This window comes from Cyprinodon variegatus, unplaced genomic scaffold, assembly GCF_000732505.1.
Source record: "Cyprinodon variegatus isolate N-32 unplaced genomic scaffold, C_variegatus-1.0 Scaffold293, whole genome shotgun sequence".
Lineage (NCBI taxonomy): Eukaryota > Metazoa > Chordata > Actinopteri > Cyprinodontiformes > Cyprinodontidae > Cyprinodon > Cyprinodon variegatus.
In genome coordinates, this window is record NW_015150746.1 from 268,804 (window position 1) to 290,332 (window position 21,529).

The 21,529-nt window shown below is 36.5% G+C and overlaps 1 protein-coding gene across 7 annotated transcripts in view; it reads right to left on the reverse strand.

Annotated features, from left to right (window-relative positions):
• LOC107090404 (dedicator of cytokinesis protein 3-like) overlaps positions 1–16,988 on the reverse strand; it is a 62,346-nt gene extending 45,358 nt beyond the window's left edge. For 6 of the 7 annotated variants that reach the window (XM_015383767.1, XM_015383765.1, XM_015383763.1 and 3 more), the window contains exons 1-4: positions 16,724–16,988; positions 8,790–8,873; positions 7,428–7,468; positions 4,787–4,842 (exon numbers count right to left, since the gene is read on the reverse strand). In XM_015383767.1, coding sequence (XP_015239253.1) covers positions 4,787–4,842; positions 7,428–7,468; positions 8,790–8,873; positions 16,724–16,760 — 218 coding nt within the window. In that variant the 5' untranslated portion in view covers positions 16,761–16,988. The remainder of the gene's footprint in view (positions 1–4,786; positions 4,843–7,427; positions 7,469–8,789; positions 8,874–16,723) is intronic. The other variant, XM_015383762.1, reaches the window with a different exon arrangement.
• Between the last annotated feature and the right edge of the window lie 4,541 nt (positions 16,989–21,529).

Consider the following 21,529-nt stretch of genomic DNA (forward strand, 5'->3'; position numbering starts at 1 on the left):
GCTTGTCGCAATTGGGGTTGCGAGGGGTGCTGGTGCCTATCTCCAGCTGTCAATGGGCGAGAAGCGGGGTACACCCTGGACACCCTCTCCAGTCCATCGCAGGGCATATATATATATATATATATATATATATATATATATATATATATATATATATATATATATATATATATATATATGTATTAAAATAAAAAATAATCATAAAATACATTAATAAAAGAACAGCTTACAGTTAATAATATGGCACTTCCTGACAAACATAGTCTCTCTGAGCCCCAGAAGGTCCAGCATAGGAACAAACAAATTCACAGAGTATTGGAGAACATCCCAAACTATTCTCACCTCCTACACATATTATAGCATCCTGAACGATTCTCACAGCTTAAGTTTAACCAAGAGTAAAGACTAGTAAACTTTTTTTTTACTAATGTTGATGTCGCTGTGTCCATATCCACCTCTGAGATGTCTTCATATGTCTGCAGAGTGAAGATAGCTTAACACTCCTTTCATAACCCTTAAACTGTTCCACATTTCATAAACGCACAGATTTAAGTATATGTTTAAAATTTTACATCATACACTTGTAGGGCAACATTTTTAAGTACTGAAAACATGAAATGGTTCTAATTTTTTCTTTAACAAATAAATGTCTGAAAAGTATTTAACACCATTTTAGTCTGATACAAATAAATAAAAGCTAATACAATTAAATGTCTTTAAAAGTGAACGCAATATTAATTACTTGGGGTTTAGAGACATCCGTATTTGTACCGAAAAATATTCTGTACAGCCCTGTAGGCTTATTAAGCAGTTATAGAGAATGAATAGATTTTTGTTTTATGTCTGAACAGATATATTTATATCTGGAACTAGGAGCATAAAGCAATGTTTAATATTGAAAATCTAAAAGGTGACACAAAAACAAATGAACTTGGTCTCCAGGCCACATAAGAGCAAAAAATGGACTGAACTGAAGCAATAAGGTTTGTAGCTCACTCTCGACTTACACTAAATGAATTACTTACTTGAAACACATCAACCTGATACAGGAAAACAATCTGCCGACCTGCAAATGGGTACTTGTAGCATCCAATCACCCCAAAACTCCTGACATTTCATAAAATATAAGTCAGAGGATTCTGGATTGATTATGGGCAATTGTCAAAGAACCCTGTGTGCTGCATTCATGTATAGCTGGGAAAATTGTTTTTTAAATTATAGAAACACCTCCAATGGGATTTAAAACATGTTGTATACTCATATAAGGTAAAGTCTTATTTTAAAATGTATTAAAATCAACACTAACTGCTTTCAGTGGTAATATTGTCATATCCAGTTACTGGTTATACAACTCTTACTTTATGTTGTTGTTTTTTTCCTAAATCACCAAGTTGATACAGTGCACTTTGTTAATCCTGTAAAGCATAAAAAATATCAAATTTCTTTTGGATATTTAAAAAAAAAAATGTTGTATGATGCTAACCAAAGTCAATAAAATCTTTTATTTTTAACTGTTTTTCTGCATTTGTGTGTACAGAAAATCTATAAAACTATGACTTTAAAACCTAAATATGAACAAATCTAATTTAACTTCATCTTAAAGTTGTTCTGTAAAGGCTTTCTGTTGGAAAAATCATCATAAAATGACAATAAGCACAGCAAACAGGCTGGGGATAAAGCTGTGCTTAGGTTTGAACAGAGTTAGGCTGGACAGCAGTATCCTAAGTTTTAAACAACACAAAGAGCTTTCTTCAATGTCTGATATAGAAAGGATGGTGAGAATTTGTGAGCTGACTAAAAAAAGATGTTTAGACTTTAGACAATCCAGTCTGGTGAGTATAAGAAGCTAAGAAGTTTATAAGAAGTATAAACTTCAGCTTCCAGATCCAAAAAAATGTCAGAAACCTTCCACAAAAGATTATTGCTAAATGATGCTTCCTTAATGTGTTGAATTGCAGTAGCTATAGCAGCTTTGCACAGATACACGCTGCACTTTTCAGATTTGAATGTATCACAAAGAAACACGTATTATTTTGAAATCCACTTCCCAATAACCATACAGTGGGTAAAATCAGTATTGAACACGCCCAAATTTTTCTCAGTAAATATATATTTCTAGAGGTGCTGTTGACGTTACATTTTCACCAGACGTCAGTAAGAATCCATGCAATCCACACATAAAAAGAAATCAAACCATAGATGTCCAGAGATTAAGTTTTTATGACTGCTCAAAGATTTTTTATTGATCAGCAAAAAAAAAAAAACATTTGTAGTTTGTGTCTCTCCTTTTGCCAACAAGATTTTGTGACAAAAGAGGCTTCCTCATATTTTTGGTTGATATATTTTGAGTGAGTAATTCGGTAACAGGAAACATATCCGCAAAGGTCAGATCTCTTGTGGTGCTTTGCACTTTGCTCGCAAAGCTCTTGAGTGTGCTCTAAAGATTTAAATGTAGCACCGCATAAAGTTTATGGTACAAGGAGAGCATATCCATCTCTAACACAGTGTGGGTGGCTGATTGTCTTCAGCAGGGATGCTTTGGGAAAACTATGCAGATGCAGTAGGTGTGTCACCTCATTAACTTCATTAAACAGAGAAGCAAATTTCCCAAAGAGCAGATTTTCCAAAGAACTGCTCCCGCAGCGAGGAAGTATAATACTGTCAATTTGAAAGCCTGCACTTTTACTTGTTCAAGTGAGAAGTCTTCCATTGCTGTAGTATAATTAGAGGATATGGTTACAGTGCCTTACAAAAATGTACCCACTCATTGAACAAATGGTATAAATAGTCCGACAAGGTACTCTGGAACTTCTACAAAGTCAAAGCTCCTATAAGCCACCTAGTTTCAAACTGTTCAGTAATGTGAAATTTAGCTGAGCAAAGAAATTGGCTACAGACTCTTCCCACTCGTATTCTAATCAGTGCAGCTGTGGGTAGTTATTTTGGCCAGATAGTAACTATGTCCAAGGTTAACGTGCAGGTGGTTGCTTAAACAGAATATCCGAAAGCAAAGAAAGAGGGTATGTATGAAATCTGATCTTAGAAAGGGTATCTTTACTTGCTCCAAACAGCTTATAATGAGCTAATTGGAGCTCCTAAGGCTGAGCAGCAAAATAATCTATATTATCAAAGCCTGAAGGGCTGATAGTGGTAGAAATGTTGTAGTGAAAATCACACCAACTGAGATCAAGGGGTACCTAGACAAGGCCAAGACCCTTAGAGGCTGAGACCAAGACGTTTAGAGGCCAAGACCAAGACTCAACTTCTAAATGTCTTGGCCTCTGTTCTTGACACAAGAAATGGAAACTCCTGCAGATGTTCTACTCAACTGATCTCAGTAATGTTAAGCTGCATTCCTGGACGAAAAAATCTCCGAAGCAGTGACTTTCAACACCAACTTAAGCATTTTTTTGTCCTCATGATAACCACTCAGACATAAACTGAGTTTGTTTCAGTTCAAATATGAGTAATATGGGTGCTAACTATCTCTGTCACATTACATGCAAATTCAAGCTAATAAAAAAAATCCCATAAACCCAATTATTCAACAAAAAGTCCACCATTGCCTAAATTTCAGTAATTAAACTAGTGAAATAAAAGTGATTGCCTTCACATTGTAATATAAAACTAAAGCTGGTTAAAATGGCTTTTCAGCAATCTGTGAATGAACATGCAAATTCAGTCTCTACTTTATCAGTAAGTGAATTTGTTTTGTGAATGGGAGAGGCCAATGGATTTGCATAAAGACATTTTCATTTTCATGTAAATGTTTTAATACAAATTATGCAGCAGTGTTATGGGGGGTTGAGTTTGAAGCACCTTAGTGTTTTTGTTTTTATAATCAATAATGTGTTAACCATTTGAGGAACTAATCTAGCCACTGAATCATGCTTGTTTATCAAGGTATTAGTTATATATGATAACCTTTTTATTGTATTAAATCAAACATTTTTATTTAAAATAGCACCAAGTCAAAACTTGGACATGACACAAATTTCAACCAGATTAAAATCTCAAGGCCTGCCGAAAAAATAAAAACAAATTATGATGTTGGATTATAGCCAAACTGGAAGTTGAGCTGCAAGCATTTAAACTATGACGACTCCTGATAGAGGATGTCTTCCAGGATAATATCCCTCTTTTTGTCTATGCTGCCAGTCTACTGATCTAATTACTACTAAAAAATTTGGAGATGAATGGCAAGAGAGGTTTTTATAAGCGATCATCTGTTTAGGACAAAGGATCCCCTTCATGAACATTGGCATTAATCACCTCCAAAAAAATTATTGTGGTGATAAATAAGGACAGAAGAGCCCCACTGGCTCTTCATGGTCAGAACTATTTTATTTTTTGTAATGAATATCTTGTGAGGAGAAAATGGACCTGCTTGAAAAAGTTGTGAGATTTAATAATTACTATCAATCAACCTTCTTTCTTGTTGTACATGCCGATCTATTCACTGCAACACTTTGAAAAAACACTTAAATTATACCATGATTTTTGTATTCCTACCATGGGCATGTCTTGTTTTGGGCTAAACTAACAAAATAAAACTCTGTTAACCACCTCTTACAAAATTTTCTGGAGCACCCTTTTTTCAATTCTCTATTTTAGTTTATCTCTGTAGCCTTTTAATACTTTTTAGATGCTTTCTCTTTTGTTAAGCAGGAGCAACACTAACTTCTTCGAAGTAGTTTTGAGCAAAAAATGAAAAACAAGATAAAAAGCTAAGTTTTACTTGTATGTCTTCTCATAAATATGCACATAGCTAAATACGGCAACTTACCCTCTGTTTGTCACTGTAGATTTCTTTAAATGGACATAGCTGACAGGAAAAATACCCTGTGGATAGATAAAAGAGCAGAGACGTTACACAGTGAAAGATGCTTTATATTACAGAAAGAGTCATTCATTATATTACAGTAGTGGCTTAATGGGCTTTGTGCTGCACTGGTAAAAAAAAAAAAAAAAAAAAGGAATTTTTTTTTTCAGTTAAGCTAATGACCCAAAACGTACCAAAAAAGAGTTTAGATTTACAGCCCTTTTTTGTTTAATATATTCTGATATTTTCTGCAAACTGTTTAAATTTTCCACTCAAAGGAAACACATGAACTGTTCAAACTGCTCTCATGAAATGGAGAAACAGGAGGAAGAGCAGACTGCTGGATTCTTAATGTGGTTCGGCTTAGCGGGGAAAAGGCCTCAGAGAGTGAGTGTTCCCAGCTGCAACTGATGAAGTTCGTCTTTTTTTCATTCTAATCTGCCAGATGTGAAGAATTGGTCAAAGAGAGAACAAAAAACAAAAAAAAGAGAAATAAAAATGCTCTCAGCACAGAAAATATGCAGGCGAATGGATGTGGGCAGACTACATAACAAAATGGAGGGGTGTTGGTGAGAACTCTAAATAGATGATGGGAGTAAAGAAGGACAGCATGTGGCTGCTAACACCTACATTTACCAGGACCTGACAGCTTTCATGCAGTCTTTTAAATAGTCCAGCAGCATAACAGAACCTTTTAGCCTCTGTCATTTTAGCTTCAAGCTGAGTATGTGTACAGAACAGAAATAATGCTCTATGGGTTTAATATCGCATCGGCTATTTGGGTTCCACATTAGACTCTCTATCCCTCCCCTTTATATTTAACACCAAAACTGCTCCTTACTGTCAAACAGTTACATCTACAATTTCAGAACTCTAAGATATAGATATAAACTTTTTTGCATGTTTTACCTTCAATTTAACTTCTGTTTGCAGTCCAAGATATATATGTTTGCATCCGGGTTGTAGCAGTCACTAATGGAAGGAAGCTCTTTCTTTTCTAAATGTTTTTTTCATACATTTCTTTGCTAAAATTTCAACTTTCTAAATACATATAACCTTAGCAACAGGTAAGTCAGGTAACATCAGCGATACAAAAGATACAAAATGTTTTTCTTTTCTTGAAAAATTTTTTCCTTTGATTTGAAACCCAGACTCAGCAGCATTAATAAATGAAAAACAAAAACATTTAGAAATTCTCATGAAAGAGACAAATACTAAGCATAGAAATACATAGACATCATGCTTTCTAACAGCCGTATAATCAATGGAGCAGTCAAGAAATCAATTAGATCCCATCTATCACTCACATCTACGTTAAGAAAAAAAAGGCTTTTACTTTCAAATATAGCACGAAAAGCTTCTCAGTGGTAGGATGTTAAAAACTAGCAGAGGTGGACAATCCAGGTCCAGAAATCAAAAAGCATTTACAGAGATTAACTCCAACCATTGGCATTTCCATCTCCCCAAGATACAGTTACCTGGTTAAGTGAAAAGCGTAAAGCAAAACCAGACAAGGTTTAATTCTTTATGTTTTGCACCTGTATCTCTGCTTCTGTCTCCTTGAACCCAAGTCGGCCTTAGCAGATGGCCACTCACACTAAGTCTGGTTCTGCTGAAGGCTTCTTCCTGTTAAAAGGGAGTTTTTCCTCCCCACTGTCACTACAAGCATGCTTAGTGTGAGGGATTGCATTTGAGTCAATGAGCCGATGCAATCAACCGGTTTTCCTTAGATAGAAAACGTTGAATCAATTTGACTGTATGATCTGGATGAATTGTAAAGTGCCTTAATTTGATGTGTTGTGAATTGGCACTATATAAATAAACTGACTTGAATTGAATCATCCTCCACGGGTAGCAAGATGCTGCATCTAGAACAGTGCACATTATTTTCCCTTAGCTGTGAGTAAAGTTATGCCCTTGCAATATTAGCTTTGGACATTTGATTTAATCAAACTTGTTGTTTCTTTTCTTATCAATTTTTTTTTTTTTATTTATTTAACCGGTCACAAGATCTCTCTTGGCAGGATATTCTATTTCTGTGGTCTAAGTCCCTTACATCACAGTGTCATTTACAAAAATTGACTCATCTTTGATAAAGGACTAAGGAGGAAATGTGTGTTATGAATCTGCTTATAATACAAAATCCTTAATATTTATTTGAACCCCTGTAAAAAAAAATGCATCAAATACTTTAAAATAAACATGTTTCTTATAGCAGCACTGTTTTCTCCTAATGTATATTTAAAATAAACAAGACTTAAACACAATGCAGTATGGAGGAGAAATAAAACCCTAGTTATAGTGAATGGAGGTGGACCAAAACCTGCAAAATTCTTTTCATCTTAGGATCAACACATCTTCAAAGGGAACACGTCTTTATGAGGGGTACCAAAAACTGTTCAGAGTTCTATATGTTATTTAATCCGTTTTAGGATAATTTTAATAATTAAGTATGAATATTGCTCTAGTAACATTGATATGAAATTGCTCCAATTCTAAAGTGCACATATACATAAATATAGCAGTGGTTTATCAATTTATTGCTTCTGTTGCTAGGTATGATGATACAGCTCAGCATAAAATACAGTTGTATTTATGTTGTTACCTTGATGGATGGCTTCTTGGTGGAAAAGCCTCGGTACCAACCTAACAAAAGAGAAAAGTGTGAGAAACCACGTTGTTGTTTAGTACATGTGGAACATGCACTGTTAGACTGAAGCATGAGGAGTACATTTGTTAACATTTTTATCCCTGTGGGATTATCAAAGTATGTCTGATTCTGATTCTGACACCAACATTTTTTTGCTGTTATACTACATTTATGACAAATTGAAAACAAACCCTTTTCTTTACAAAACAACAATCATAGGATTGTAGTGTTTTAACTAATTCTACTTATCATTATGTTTTATTAAATCAGTGGCATATTAGACAGATCTGCAAGAGATGTTAGGTTATAGCATATAAGTGATGCTCCATCGACTGTAACAGCGTTTTAGTTTCCCACTTAAACTATAATAACTAAAACTTAACTGTTAATCACATACATTCTTCATATATCGGTTGCATTTCAATTCAGTAGCATTAACTACAAGTTTTAACTTCCACTTTTTATTAGATACATTTAGTTGATGTGAGACTGTATTTGGTTCCCAGTTGTTGCGTAGCAAATAGTGTCTCTTTTTTTCAACCCCACAAATGTCTTAGGCTGTGAATTCATTTTTCACTGAGAAAAAGACGAGACATGACAGAGTGTAAAAGTTGTGAAATGTGTGAGATTTAAAAGCCCTGGTTGTAAGACTGCTCCATTAGCTGTTTTAAATACTGCAACATTTGTCTGCTTTGAAATGCACCATCAAGTGAGGTTTTCACTCTCAGACCAACAGTTATAGAGAAGATGAGTCAAGATCCCAGCACGTCTCTAAATGCAATGTGAAATCAGATTTGTTGTTCATTATTTCCATATGACCAATATCTTGAACCTTACATGAATAATGCACAACAATATAAACAAAATAATAATACTGTTATATTTTAAACAGTTTTATCTTGGAGTTTGTGGTTTCTATAACAGTGGTAATTAAACCTACACTTGGATTTGAAACTGAACTCAAGTAAACAAAATCTGCTTTGTTTATCCTCTTAGCTCATACGCTTAAAAAATGAATATGCCAAGTTTTATGCAGTTGTGGTATAAAGTTTGGTATTTCTAAGAAAATGTTGGGTCAGATATTGTGATTTGATTTGTGGAGTTATTGAACTCACACATGAGCTATACAGAATCCTAATCTCACTTCACTGGACCCCTTCTAAGGGTTAAAACACAAAGTTTTCAAATAGTACAAATCAAGCTGAATAAAAATATTAATGTGGGAGGACTGATTTAATGAGTTAAGATGACACTAGAGAATGTGTTTGTTTGCTGAAGGTGATTTTAGCCTAGCAATGAATATTAGAGTGCTTTTACCATCAAACTTCTCCAGAATCTGGACCGTCTCTCCCAGCTCCAGGACCAACGCCTGACATATTGGTGACCGAAAGTTGCAGATCACTGTGCAGAAAGAAGAAAAAGACAGAGGAGAGACAAAAAACTGGTGAGAAAAGCTTGTGAAAGCCTCATCAGCAACTCTGTTGGTACTACGCTCAATCTTGCGTTCATCTTATATGAGAAAAATGTATCCCTTCATCCTTTTTTGTTACAGCAGCATTGCACTCAGTGCAGCTTTTTATTAAGCTGATTTATCCAAACATATAAACACACTGTGTCACACTGAAACCAACACTCAGTGAACTGTAAACAAACTGCCACTGTATAAGGTAATTAATTGTTAAGCAACCTGATTTTGAGCAATGTTACATTAATTTAACTACCTCCCAAAATAGAGCCCACACAAAGTGCTAGATTATCCTGCTTAACGGTGATTATTCACAGGATGGTATTAGCATAAATCCTCCATGACACCTCTTTTTGTAGCATCCTGCAGTCTTTGACCATACACAGAAGCATCCTGTGACTCAAACGCTGATGACATGATTATTCTTCAGAGGATAGATGCCACAGTAAAGGCCTTGACAACTGCACTGCCTCTGGAGTCTGCCTTTATCTGTGCAGCACTGCGGCTTAGGAAACATGAGCTATGCAACAAAATGCTACAGAAGCCTCAGTAAGAACAGGCGAGTTTCAACACTGACGCTGCACCACTGATGATTTCAAAAACCTACAAATGGAGACCCTTAAAGGAGAACTTGGTGTGAATCATTATGGTAACGAACTAGCCAGGGGATCTAGTGAGGGGGAGGAGAAGAAGGAGGGACTTGTCTTTCGGCTGTGTTTGCTTGTTTGACGGGAACGAGTCCTCGGTTCCTGTGCTTTGGTAACTATGGGAACAGATCGTCCACAACCTGGAGAGCTTTCTTCACTTTAACTGCTGCCGGGGTTTGGGTATTTTACAAATCAGGATGGAAAGCTTATGAATGCGGCATGTCACTCGAGTTCAGATGGGCATATGTCAGAGGAAGTGCGGTGGAAATGTCCTTAAAAAGATTGTTGTCATCTTTATCACTCTGCGTCAGTTTTTTTCCAGCCATGGCTGAGTAGTTTCTAATTGAGAGCCCTGCTCTTTAATGACCTTTATTTCATTTCAACTGCAAACCTTCACACACACCATCTGAACACACTCCAACAGAGGCCACACCAAGACAAGATGAGATATTCAAGAGCTGTTGACACCATGAGGGTTCATGTTTATAATCACTATTTATCACAAAACCTACAAGTTGTGAACAAGCACGTTGTCACAAATAGATCATTTTCCCTGTAGAGATTTAGAGAACAACCACATTTCTGCTTTTGATTTTCAGCATGTTGAACGTAGGATGTTGGAAGGACTGATGGGACATGGAGTTAAAAAAATGTTGGCAAAAGCAAACATTTCTACTGAGCAACAGCATTTCACTCCAGACTGTCGCTGTATTTAGTTGAATTCAACAGTCACGTGGGATCTGATGGCCTCTGTTGTGTAATTAGCAACTGACTAAAATGAGCTATGGGGTCTGAGCACAGAAGGAGATACCTCCTGTGCTTCACTGCTCCCTCTGTTGATATCAGGTTATCATGCCATTAAAAATATTCATACAAGTTGAAGGCTTTATTTTTTTATTTATTTTTTTTTTCATGACAAGATTTAAGATTTAATATGTTAATTAATGTTAATATATATTAATTAATCATTTTAAATGTACCTAGTTTACTTGATCCATCTTGTGTTGAAGGTGGCATATCTCTATTACCTTCAACAAAAACATTTGCTCATTCTTCTTTAAAAAAAAAAAACCTCAAGAATGATCAGAACAGATGGAGATGGCCTCTAAACATCAAATTTGCACTTTTGCCAACCGTTCCTAATGGATGTAGGTCTGAACTTTGACTAGACCATTCAAACACAAAACTATGCTTTGAAATAAATTGATGCAATTTAGCCCTGACTGCCAACCAGTTTTTTTGTTTCTGACACAAGAAAAATGTAGTACCATAGCATAATGCTCCCAGTACCATGTTTTACTGACAAGATTGTGTCTAAAGTGAAGTCTTGGATGTTTTGCTGTAATACTCTTTCCAACTGCATTGAATAATGCTCAATAGGATGGTCATTAGAGGGGAAAAGGATATAACCAAAGCCAGCTTGAAACCTCTCCACATCTTTATCTCCGGGATTTGTTTACTTCTTGCACAGAGCTGGCTGCTGTTTATCAATAACTTGAATCTTAAACGCAGTTCATGGCACTGGATTTCATTTAGATATTAGAAAAAAGGGAGGTGAACACAAATGTACCCCAAACTTTCATAGAAAAGGCGAGTATATTTTTACTTTTACTTTATTTTGGTCTGTCACGTTAAAACTTTAATTCAATTCATTAGATTTTGTGGTTGTAACATGACAAATGAAAACATCCTGATGTAATATGACAAACTTCAAAAGAATTGTATTTCTTTCTATCCATGACAAGAAGGGTTTATCTAAATTTGTTCTTAAGATTTCCATACAAAATATACTTGAAACAGAAAAGCCTAAAAAATGCTTTTGGAGATTATTTGAGTGTAGATACTAGAGTTTCCAAACATTTAAGGGTGACAATGACAGTCTGTTGAGTAGTACTTCCTTAACAATTACAAATTTTATATCTTACACTGCTGAAAAATTCTAGGCCTTTGTTTCTTTTCAGCATAGTTCAGCATTTACAGCTGCTTCTGAAATAAAGCAGAAAGACTATCGAGGAAAGTCATGAGATGCATTCATAAAGGTTCAAATGTTTGCCTGGCTGATTTACTTAATTATGCACAAATTTAATTTGTGCATAAGACATTACTAATAACAATTACTCATAGAACTGAGCATTGCGTTGTATTGTTGTTTCTTTGTAAAATAAATAAATGTGCAGAGTACCAATCTTTTTGCACTCAAATATCATAGAACCTACAATCAGTTCTTGCTTAGCAAAGATTGAGTTCCAGTCAGCAACAACTGCAAGAAGTTTCAAATGTAATGCATTTATAGTTAGTGAAGGTGTAGCTAATAGTGAAATTTGCAGCACTGCCTCTCCATATGGTGAACATCAGAACATATATCACACATTAGACAAGAGTAGTTACAAAAACTAGTTAAAAGGTAATTAAGATAAAATGTATACTAAGGACAATAAATTTAAAGTGCACAAATGTCAATAGGCTATGTACAAATAGGGCGGATCTGCATGGGAGTCAATGAAATAGCTGCCCGGCAGAGCAGATGAAAGGCAGTGCTGATTTAGTCAGCTGACTCCTTTGGCAGTTTCATATCAGAAGAGAATGGTAACATTTTGAAATACAGATGAAAATAAAAAAAACAATCTAAAAATTAAAAGACAAAAACTATCAGCAACTGAAAATTTGGACATTAGGTGCCCCAATGTTTGGATAACAGGAGGTCAATTAAAAATCCAACTTTTAGTACAAGTAAACCTTTAAGTGGTGAAAAATCCTTTGTTTACAAATGAGATCAAATACTTTATAGTTGTTCATAAAAGCATATCCAAATAAAGTTTTGAAAAGTTTTAACAGCTAAAAAAGAGGAAGGACTGAACTTCTGGCTAAAATCTTGTACATTAAGATCTCTAATCCCAATCTTGTTTACATATCTTCACCTGAATACACATCTTTAATTAGATGAACATACTATATTACTTATAAAAACTTAAAATATCATTAAAGTAAAAGTTCTTCAAATGCAGTCTGCTATATTTCTAATTTCAAGATAGTGTTCTTCAAATGTATGTATACCACCAAATTGCAGAGGTGTCTATATAGTTATAACATGATAATCCCAAAAAATTACAAAAGGTTTTAAAGTTGTTGTCAAAAATGTATCCAAAGAAAGTTCTGAGATTTTTTTTTTTGTTTCTTTTTACAGCTAATCTTTTTAAGTTTACCTTTAAAAATTAAAAATGTCCCACAGATAAAGTTTCTGCATGCCTGTCTGTGAATACAACTCTATATGAATAGTTATGAGGTAAAATTGCTTTTTATTCTATCTAAAAAAAAATAAATATCCTATCAATACATTAATTAATTGTCACCTGCATGTGAAGACTCAAAATTGATTGGAAAGTGCAGAGGTGTACTTGTAGCCATGCCTAACTGACCCTCATCAGTTTTATCTGCAATAATATATTCAAAGAAAGAAATTGATTTCACACAACTAATTTTTGTATGTAATGTGAGGTCTTTATTGTGCATTAAAAACATTAAGTAAAAACTAGATGGACATATTGCATTTTTTTTTTTAAACAAGCTTTTTTTGTTAACTCCGTCTAAAATAAGTTTGGAAAATGCCATTTCTTAACGTCCAGTATTAAATCACTTAGGCAGCCCAGCATGCAGGCCTTTGACAAAAAAAAACCCCACTAACCTTCAAATCTCAAAGAAATGCAAAATAAAACTGGGGCTAATGTGACAGGCTTACTGAAAAACAGAATCACTTAAAAATTTAGTAGGACTTGCAGATACATCTGACCTAACCTAAATGAATAAAGATGAGGGCTGAGTTAACAGACTCACTAAATAGAGCACAATTTACTTTAAATTTTAAAGTTAAATAATAATAATAGTTTTAGAAACATCATCCTTAATATTTTTTATCAAATTAAGAGCCAGATTGCACAGCATGGCTTTGTGACCTAAATAATCTATATGCTCTTGATGTTTCTGTCCACTGATCAAATTCTCTCAATCAGAAAACAGCCACATTTCAGTTTCATGTCAGTGTTTGTCATAAATCCATAGGTTAAGACGAAAGAAATCTGCAAATCAATACTGAAAAATGTACACTTTTTACTTCAACTAATAATAGCAGCACAAAGTGAAAATGGATTACCTAACATCTGCATTTCATTGTGATAGTTTGTGAAAGAATGTGACTTTTTTCATTTGCAGGTTTTGGGAAATAATGCATTAATTGTGTGGTGTGATGTGATGATGCTGCAGCAGTGACAGTCAAGTAGCAGAACCAAGGCAATCTGATTCATTATACTCCCATGTGGGAGGCCGGCAAGTTACATTTTAATATCTAATCCATTTAAGTTTGAGGAAAGGTGGACACATATATGTGGAAAGTCCATGAACCGAAGGAATTAAAGATAAGGCCAAAAACTTCAAGAAGTATAAATTGGTAAACATAATTCATAGTTTTGACTACTACAACCTCTCTAGAGGTAACTCGATTAAAACTTTTGTTTTTGAGAGTTTTATTATGAAGGTGAAGCATAACATTTTAACCGATATTGCGTTGGGCTACATTTTGCTGCAGCTCTGCATGGTCAAGGCTTAACCCCCTGTGTCGTCTCGGTTCTGGCACCAAGATGTTTGCAGTAGGCTCTAATTCCTCTATGGATTAGACCTCTTTCTATAGTAATGCTGTAGATGCTCAATAAGATCAACATCTTTGGAACCTGGAGGCCAAATAAACACCTGGAATTACATTCTGTGCTCCTTAAACCATTCCTGAACTAATGCTGCTTTGTATCATTATCCTTCTGAAAAAAAGTGAGTCACAGGGCAAACCATGTCCATCCTGACTGATAAGCAGATATGTAGGTTCAACACAAAACAGATTGTGATGCACAGTGTATATTGATAACTGCCTATCAAAATAACCCTAAAGTAATTTTATGATTAAAAAACAATAATGTGATTACTCTCAAAGCTTTCAAGAAAGTTCTATAGATCAATGAGACAGAGCAGAACTTTCTGGAATATTTGGGTCCCTTTACACCTACCATAAAACTAAAACTATTTCAGAAATATAAGATCATACCAACAGTTAAGCATTGTGGTAGTGTGATGCTTTGGGGTTGCTTTACTCTTTCGGGACCTGGAAAACTTTTTGGTTTATTGAACCATGAATTTGGCTCTGTACAGGAAAAATGTTTCTGCAACCATTTGTTTTTCCCCTTTTGAATGGTTTTGGAGTAGCCTAGCCAAAGTCCTTATTTAAATCTGGCTGAGATGCTGAGATGTGATCTCAACAGTAGCAAAATTAAAACAATTATGCTAAGAAGAGTTGGAAAAAATCTGTCTGCAGTCATATAAGACTAATGTCTAAACCATAATTGCTTGTTGCTTCCAAGAGTCCCACAAGCTTTATGGTAGCAATTAATTTCTCTTACGTGACAACTTGATGTGGATATGATATATATCCGCTGTTGTCTGAATTTAAAAAGAGCAGCTATTGTGGTTAACCAAAGAACCAGAAATGCCTACATGGCTGCTGTTAAAGTCAGAACTTTGTTATCAGTGTGTGGCATTATTTGTGAAAGGCAATATAAAGGCAATGAAGAAAATCAGCAAATACGCTGTAGAGATGTGTAAAATGGTGCCAATGATATCACAGATGAGGTAGGAGAGGGGAATGATAACACACTTGTGACACCCCCAGCCCATGTACCAATAAACCTGTGTGGGCTTTCAGCTGCAGCAATGCCGGAGAAATATTGATCATTGCATGTCAACATGCTACCCGAAAAAGGAGATCTGATTTCAGCTGCGATTCGTGCTTTGCCTTTTGCAAAGTACAGTATGTACCTCTCTGCGTGGCGGGCTCCACTTCCCCGCATTTCAGCACCGCGGACAGCGTCATCTTCTTCCACGTTTCAGCACCACGGAGAGCGCCAGGTCACTAAGCGCAGACTAATGCGGAGGCTGCGCCGAACTGTTGCTTCCCTCTACCACACATTCACACAAACACGCACTGCTGCTGTCCCTGTTTTAATAAAGCCCACGTATATATCTTCGCTTAGAAAATGAACATGAGCCGCAGTGATTATTTGACAGATGGACGAAGGCATAAAATGACACAAAGATCAGGAGGGGCGACGCTGTATGGTGGTAGATGATTTGTATTTTTATTTTTTTTAAATAAAGCGATCATGACGAATGTGATTTCTCCAAAGAAAGTGTTCATACGTGGGCGTGTGCATGTAAGGGGGAGTATCATGTGTGAGCCAGCGTGAGTAGCCCTAACAAGCTGAGGAGCATCTGGACATGACTCATTCACCTAATCAAAACCCTCTATAGTGTAATCACAGGCTCTGCACAGCATTGCTGCTGTAGTGAGGCTAAGCATATGATTTATGGACACCGAGCCATCCTCAGTTTTATAAGTGGCCTTAAAATCTTTTTTTGGAAGATGAGTCCAAATTCTTCATATGTAAGAGTAAATGTATATCGGGTCAATGTTACTTCTTCCTGGTGCGTGATGAGTCTAAAATAGTGTCGCAGCAGCCGCAGTAGCAGAAAATCTGTTTTTCAGTCCACAGGTAGACTCCAGCCTCACGCCTGCCTACACCTGTTGGAGGGACGCACCCACGATGCCCCCTTGTGGTTTCATCACGAATCTCGTCCCTCCTTTACATTGGTACTGTACTTGTCTAAGGCGAATGGGAAAGGGCTAACATGCCAAGCTCGCGCCTTTTTTTTTTCTCTTCACCATATAAGCACAACATCTAATAAACAGGAGTGCGGATTTTAAGGTCCCACCTGAGGCTGTCTACAGCCTGCGATGGCATCTTTAAGGTGGTGGGGTTTGTGAGCTATATCATCCCACGCAATTTCCCTTCCAATGCAGTCACCCCGCGTATATCAGCCATTTAAGTGTTTGTGTGTTTTATGTATATATATATATTTTTCTTTTTAATCCCTGCTATTTGCTGATTATTATTATAGTGAATGTGAAGAATTAGTTTATTATAAGGATGTGCAAATTATGCGCTTCTTTTGGCTAAACTGTCACAACGACGTATGATGGAAGATTTAAAGACATAAACCTATTTAACGAAGAACATAAATGATAAAAGATGGTATTTACTCACCAACTCCGATTTTCTCCTCTTCTGTCGGTATCCACATATTTGATTATTTCCCTTCCGGTAGAGAAAGCCACATTATGTCGTTATCGGGAGATGATGCTGCGAAAAGAATCTGAGCTGAAGACTACAGATGAAATAGTCTCGGCTGATCGTATGTTTAGACAGATTACATGTTTCGAGTAGAAACGGGAGGAAGGAGATGGTGTTGAAAGGCTCGGCGTCTCTTGCTCTATTATGTCCCGGCGTGTGTCTCCAGTCTGATGCAGTCTCTCTGTCCACCTCATGCAACGCGCACAGACACACATAGAGACGCGCAGGCGCGCACACGCACGTACGCACACGGCGATCGGGCTTCTGTTTTCCACAAAAAGGTGATACTGCAGCCCCTGTTTTAATGGTTTTTAGCTCATCGAAGCTTCTTAATTTCGTTTTTTTATTTATTTTATTGTTGCGTGTATTCTGTGTTGGCTTCCACGCAGCGAGAATTGGCCTAATCGCTTGGTAATTGTAACATACTGGATGTGCCCAAAAGCTGCTGCGAGAAATTACTGAGAAATCGGCAAAATACCATAAGCTGCGCCATCTTCACGGTCGTCACATGACTTGTTTAGTCAACACTGATGTGTCAAGCTTTTGCAAATGTATGAGCCTCCTTTTTTCTTTTCCTCCCTGTGTGCCCCCTTTCTATCCATCCATCACAAATCGTTTTTTCTTCCAGCGGGGAGGGATACTGGCTGGCATCCTGCCTTTTTGTGTGACTGGCTGGACTTGTTACTTTGGCAGCTGCTGGCCATAAAGTAGCTCCCGGTGTTACACATCAGGCCAGACCACCATGTGGGGAAACACCTCCTGGTTGAGTCATTTCCAAGAAGCAGAGCCACTATATACCAGCGATGCTTTGTCATAGTGCAGACATGCCCCCATACTGATGGGGAGGGACAGATTTCTATGGGCAAGTTTGATCTAAATTATTTGTAAAGATTAATTTCACAAAATAATATTCACCATAAACAAAATTAATTAATCTAAAGATATTTCTTACATTAAAGAATTGGTAGTAAAATATTAGTAATTTAGAGTGTGCAGTGATAGGAATCTACTAGTTTAATGAAGGTCATTATAAAATAATAATTTACTGTTTGGCACACCATAAAAAATACAAATAAATTTGGAGAGACAGCAATGACAAAAAAGAGCAGAGGCAATTAAATAGAATTGGCTTATTGTTTGTTTGTCCAAGCTGCATGTATGCAGCAGAAGTGGTACCCCACACGATAGCAAAGAGAAAGATAAGGCTGAAGTGCATTGTATACCGCTTTTTGCAGTCAATAACTAGAGACCTCCAAACAATATGTGGCTCTCATATTAACCCCAGATGAGTGTGTTAAGAGACTAATGGAATAGTTAATTGTAGCAGTGCAGCTCTATCCAGTTCTTACATTGGTAAATGCATTGAATAGCATAGGATGCAGTGCTATAAAGGTTACTGCCACTGGATCACAGAGCATATAGTCATGTTTCCTGGAGTGACTAATCACCCTTACTGTTTGGTAATCCAACAAAGCAATATCAGTTTGGATGTGGCTATGAGAACAGTACGGCGCTGCATGAAGTGTAAATGTTGATGCAGAGGGAAACCAGTGAATTGCACTTTCTGCTACAGCATACCAAGACATTTTTGTTAATTTTATGCTTGTGACTCCATATGAACTGGCTTATTTTGTACAACATGGTTGTTCACCTGTGCACCAAGCAAGGGTAAGTTACAGATAGTTTGAAATAAAAAAAAAAACTTAGCAGATGAACAAAAAGTTCTGAGCTCAGACTGACAGAACACCTTTACAATGAATTAGAGCAGAAACTGCAAGCTAATTAGTAATGAATCTGACCTTAGAAATAATTATCCCACAGATTTGTTTTTATTCACACGAATACATTTTTGAAGCTTACTGAAAGTCTAGCAAGCAATGAGATTTTGTCATTAGAAACTGTTGGTGAAAAATTGTCCAAATTTTGGTCTTTATCAAAGAGCAAGATGTACGTATCGTTGAAGGAAAGCTGGGGCGTGCTGTTTGCAGTATTCCACAGTTCCCAAGTCAAATAAGGGACAAAGTAAACATGTGCAAGATGCTTCGATTAGATGAAACAAAAGTTGAAATTTTTACATGGCTAAACACGAAACATTTTATTTTGCCTATATGATTCCCATGGTGAACCATGGTGGTAGTAGCATCATGCTGTGGGGATGACGTTAATGAACAGAGACAGGGAAGCTGCTATGAGTTGGATGGAACTAAAAGTTAGAAGAAAAGCAAAATATACATGTGCTACAGAGGTATGGTTCAGATTGAAGCACATCCAGTTCTTAAAATGGCCTAGTCAAAGTCTAGGTATAAATCCAAATGACTATATCCAGTGTGGTTGAGCATGAGCAACTTCACAAAGGATGTGCAAAAAAAAAAAAAAAAATCCATTCCTATTTATGTGCAAGGCTGATGGAACAGATTTTAATGTTCAGAATTTGTTTAGACCATGTACAATGTTTTTTTAAGATTACATAAAACTATTTTAGACAGAGTGGTTCTATTCGATTTAAGGTGGAAGCAGCTGCATCCGAATCACACCTTCTCTACTGGTGCTTAACCGATTTGTTGCATTTTTTAATCACAGTGCCTCCTGGTTACTTCTTCAGGACATTCAGTTTCATATAACTGTATTAGAATTAAATAATTTACAAATATTCACTTTGACTCATTTCAACCAAACTAATTAATTACATGAGAATTGGTAAAAAAAAAAAATCTTTTCTAAACTAGGGGATTCTTTTCAAATTACTTTGGCTTCTCTTGTGATAAAATGTGTGTTTCTGAGCATTAGTATGCAAAAAGAAAAAATACAAATACAGCCTGATTAATCAGGGGAGTAATGATTTTTAGACGTGTGAATTCCTAGATGCTTGCCCTATAGACATGGAAAATTGGGAGTTTCGGTGAGCAGAGAGTAGAGGAGGGAGTTGAATGCAGTGTGGGAGGGCAGGCAGTATTCAGCTGGGTAATTTCTTCCCATCATAGAGACGCTGTGACTGACTCCCATCTGTCTATTACTTCGAGTGGAACATTGTGGGCGGTTTTCCCAATCGCATACAAAGCAGGGGGAGAAGGGGGCGTTTCATAAGCTAAAAATGCATCCCAGACAATAAGCATTTGTTAAAAATTACATAACAAATTACTAGCTTCCATCATGGGTGCATAGAGAGTACTATAGTGAAAATGCTGTGTGCAGATGGTACAAATTTGGCACAAAGGAGATGAATGCATATTTTCACCTACTGTTCCTACATGTATTCTACAGAGAGCTCACCGAAAGTAGTTTGAAAGTTTTAACACTCCCAAATCAAGTGGACAGCGAAAGGTGGGAAAAAGGATACTGTCCCACCTCATTCAATTTCTTTTCACATTATTTATTTTCTTTTAAACCAGCACTGCATGAGAACCAGAGAGCATCCGCTGTGAACATTATAAAATCTGGAGAAAGTCATGTTTTGTTAAAACTTTCTTTTCTGCCACCACAAAATTTTCACCTCTTAAGCTAAGCCTGAGTGACTTGGTCAGTAAGACTTTGTTGGAAAACAATAAAGCAAGTCAATCTAATGTGCTATGTACAGTTTGCCTGAGAAGCAAAAGTAATTTCACATTAAGTGTTTTGTTCAAGCAGTCCGTTTTAATTCTGCACACAGTGGTGTTGTGAAGACAACAGGGTAGATTGTGCAGTTTCATTAAAACCAAGGATGTTCTTATTTATGTAATTTATTGGGGAAAAAAGCTTTCCACACTAACCAGGTCCTGTGGGAAACCAAACTAGTTCATCCAATAACTCTTTGCTAGAGTATATCATTTGCATGCCAACATAATGTGGGAAAAAGTTTTAAAATGAAACAAATCGTGCCCCAATTAAAACTAAAAAAGCACCTTCAATCTGAGAAGGTTTGCACAGCAAAGGCTTGGGCAATCTAGAAAACATTTTCTTTATTAATATAGACTTGGATGATACATTTTAGAAATGGAAGAAAACCTGTTGGAGTCTGCAAGAGAACTGAAACTGGGATGGAGATTTGTCTTTCAACAAGACAATGATGGAAAACATAAAGCCAAATTAGCAATGGAAATGTTCACAAATAAACATATTCAGGTGTTGGAATGGCCAAGTCAAAGTCCAGACGCAAAATACTGCAAGAATACTGTCTAAATTAGTGATTAACAGAATTGAATTAAATTCAAGTTCATTGATATAGCACCAACTCACAACACATTTAATTTCAAGGGACATTACAGTTCAGCAGATCATACAGTAAAATAGATTTAAAGTTTTGTAAGACAAACCGGTTGAATGCATCAACTCTTTGACTCAAAGGCAATCCCTCACACTAAGCATGCTTGTAGCAACAGTGCAGAGGAAAAACTCCCTTTTAACAGGAAAAAACCCTCCAGCAGAACCAGGATCAGTGTTAGCGGCCAACTGCCAAGGCTGACTGGGGTTAAAGGAGACAGAAGCAGAGATACCAAAGTTGCCCGTAAAAAGGGGGCCCCGTCCAGTAAACACACAGCCAGGCAGACGAGCTCCAAGCCAGCTCCCATGTCAGAGGATGAAGAGAGCACATCTAGCCAGTCAATCAGAGAAACAGGACGACACTGAAAAACAGGCCGATCTCCAACATCTATACATCTATCTACAAAGGTGTTGATGGAGGCAGCACAGCTGATATTTCCCTCCAGGGTGGTGTCACAGCCAAACAGGAAGAGACGAGGCAAA